Consider the following 2141-nt stretch of genomic DNA (forward strand, 5'->3'; position numbering starts at 1 on the left):
ACCTATGATACCTCGTGAGTTAGCCAAGTGAGCCTCCAAATTCCATCTTGAAGGTGTGCTGCATAGGATAACCTTCCGGACTTAATAATGACATCGCACTAGCGCTATTCTGTAACTTGTCTAGTCAGAGTTTTGTTCATTGTTTATTGTTTGTGTTTTGTGCTTTTGTTCTTTCTCTATAGATTTCTTTTTTGGCGAGGTGGTTGTCTCTCCTACTTTGCGTTTTACCTTGTATCAGAATTTTTGTACTTTGTGTAAGAATTATTATCTCTATATCAGTATTTTGTTAACTTTGTAAGTTTTAGATAACTTTTATACAATTTCACTTATTTATTCAATTTTTTTATTTATTAAGTGAGACCCGTGCTATTTTAACAAGTGTTATCATTTGCCATATTTTATCATACTTCTGGAATGGCATCACAAATAAAATATTAATCCACTTCCACATGTTCAACAGTGACAATTAGTAAGAGGACGAAAACGAGCAAGATATATAGTTGTCACTTATATAAAATTAGGAACTCGCCAAAAGCACTAAAATGAACCATTGAAAAACATTAGTAGTAATAATTAATGCAACGTTGTATATTATTTGCTGATCCCTGTGACCAGTAATACAACAAGTCACCAAGTTTACATCAATCATAATCTTCCTACTAATAGTTTAGTTAGTGAAATTAGTAACAGTGGCTTGGGGCTCACAAGCCTTAGCTGCAGGGCTTGGCTCAACAGCTGGGTTTGGCTCCACTGGCTTACCAAGAAGCTCTTGTGGCAAGTCTTCAATACCCTTCAAATAAAAGGTGTAGAAAAGTTTGAAGGGGAACACAATCTGGTGCAGCTTCACCTGCCCATACACCCCCTCAAATATCCCAGATCCACCAGTCACAGCCAAACACGTGTCTTCGTAGGTCAAATATGGTCCCTGCACCGATATGTGACCGTAGTCCCCGAAGTAAAAGCTGTATGTGGCCTCGTACCGGTCACCCTTCTTCTCTGGTTTGTTCTCAATTAGAATGCACATGCCTGCTGTTATTCCCAACCGCTTTTGCAGGTCTCCGCTATATAGCTGCAACAATGAAAAGATAAGGAAAAAAAATACTCGACTCCCAAACCTAAATCATACATGCGAAATAACCTTTATAAATAGAGTGTTTCTACAACAATAAATTTTGGTAATTAACTTATTGAAGCGGTCAACTGTTGGTAATTAAAATTCACTCTTTACAATCGATTATGTTAGGTTTGTGGTATCGATTATGTTAGGTTTGTGGTAAAAGTAATGTTACAAAAATTTATCAGTGGACTTTTTCTTATACATGATAATGAAAAAAGTGGGTACATAGTACTAAAGTTGCAGTAAATTATTTATATCAAAAGTAGGATTGTATAATTTGATTTGTAACAAGTAAAGCCCATGCTTTTCTTTTCAACTTTTATGTTTCATGTTAAAAGAAGAGGATGAGAAAAGAAGTTAAAAAGAACATACTTTGTTGCTAAAAGGGACAAGATCTCCAAGAGAATTGACAGATTTCTGGCTCAATTTGAGGAAGGCAGGGCTTCCACGATCACGTTCATTGAATTCATACACGAACAGTTCTTGAACTTTGGCTGCAAAAACAAAGCAAAAGGGTCAATTAAAGGAACTTGAGGAACAAACAAAGAAGGCCTGTGAAGTGAGAGATATTTACTGGGTCTTGTAGAGCTTGAGCAAGCCATTGGTGATTCCTGAAATTATTTTTCTGGATAGTAATAGAAGATTAAAAAGTATTGGTGGATAAGGCAGTGTTGTGTCATTTACGGTGGTAGGCTATTAGTTTATATAGAGGGGGTGCGGCTTGTGATACGTTGGATTGCGGACACGTGTACGTGTCCGAATCTATAGGGGAAGATCACCTTCTTGGGGCTTTAGGCACGTGGGATTTGTCGGTCGGTGTTACAATGTAGTATGAAGTATGGGTTTGGTCAAAAGAGTCTTTCATTGCTCATGGTGCTGTTTAGAATAGAATATTTCCTTGGTCTTAGGAAAAATGATAAAATAAAATAAAAGTTGTCCCACGTTTCTTTGAAATTTGGAGTGGGGATGGAAAATGTTGACCTTTGTTTTGGACAGACCTGCTATTTGGTATTTGTATTACTAC

At 36.8% G+C, this 2141-nt stretch overlaps 1 protein-coding gene across 1 annotated transcript; it reads right to left on the reverse strand.

The window, feature by feature from the left end:
• Positions 1–564: 564 nt before the first annotated feature.
• LOC126713930 (allene oxide cyclase, chloroplastic-like) lies at positions 565–1855 on the reverse strand. Its single transcript, XM_050413894.1, has 3 exons — positions 1692–1855; positions 1490–1611; positions 565–1069 (listed from the first exon to the last, which is right to left on the reverse strand). The coding sequence occupies exons 1-3, from the start codon at positions 1717–1719 to the stop codon at positions 668–670; spliced, it is 552 nt and encodes a 183-aa protein (XP_050269851.1). The 5' UTR covers positions 1720–1855; the 3' UTR covers positions 565–667.
• Positions 1856–2141: the final 286 nt, after the last annotated feature.

This window comes from Quercus robur, chromosome 2, assembly GCF_932294415.1.
Source record: "Quercus robur chromosome 2, dhQueRobu3.1, whole genome shotgun sequence".
Lineage (NCBI taxonomy): Eukaryota > Viridiplantae > Streptophyta > Magnoliopsida > Fagales > Fagaceae > Quercus > Quercus robur.

Bases quoted from the DNA above. Each gene is read 5' to 3' on its own strand.
- LOC126713930 (XM_050413894.1), bottom strand. From the start codon at position 1,719: ATGGCTTGCTCAAGCTCTACAAGACCCA. The intron at 1,612-1,691 runs GTAAATATCTCT...TTGTTTTTGCAG, and splicing joins CTCAAGCTCTACAAGACCCA to CCAAAGTTCAAGAACTGTTC. The intron at 1,070-1,489 runs GTATGTTCTTTT...TCATTGTTGCAG, and splicing joins TTGTCCCTTTTAGCAACAAA to CTATATAGCGGAGACCTGCA.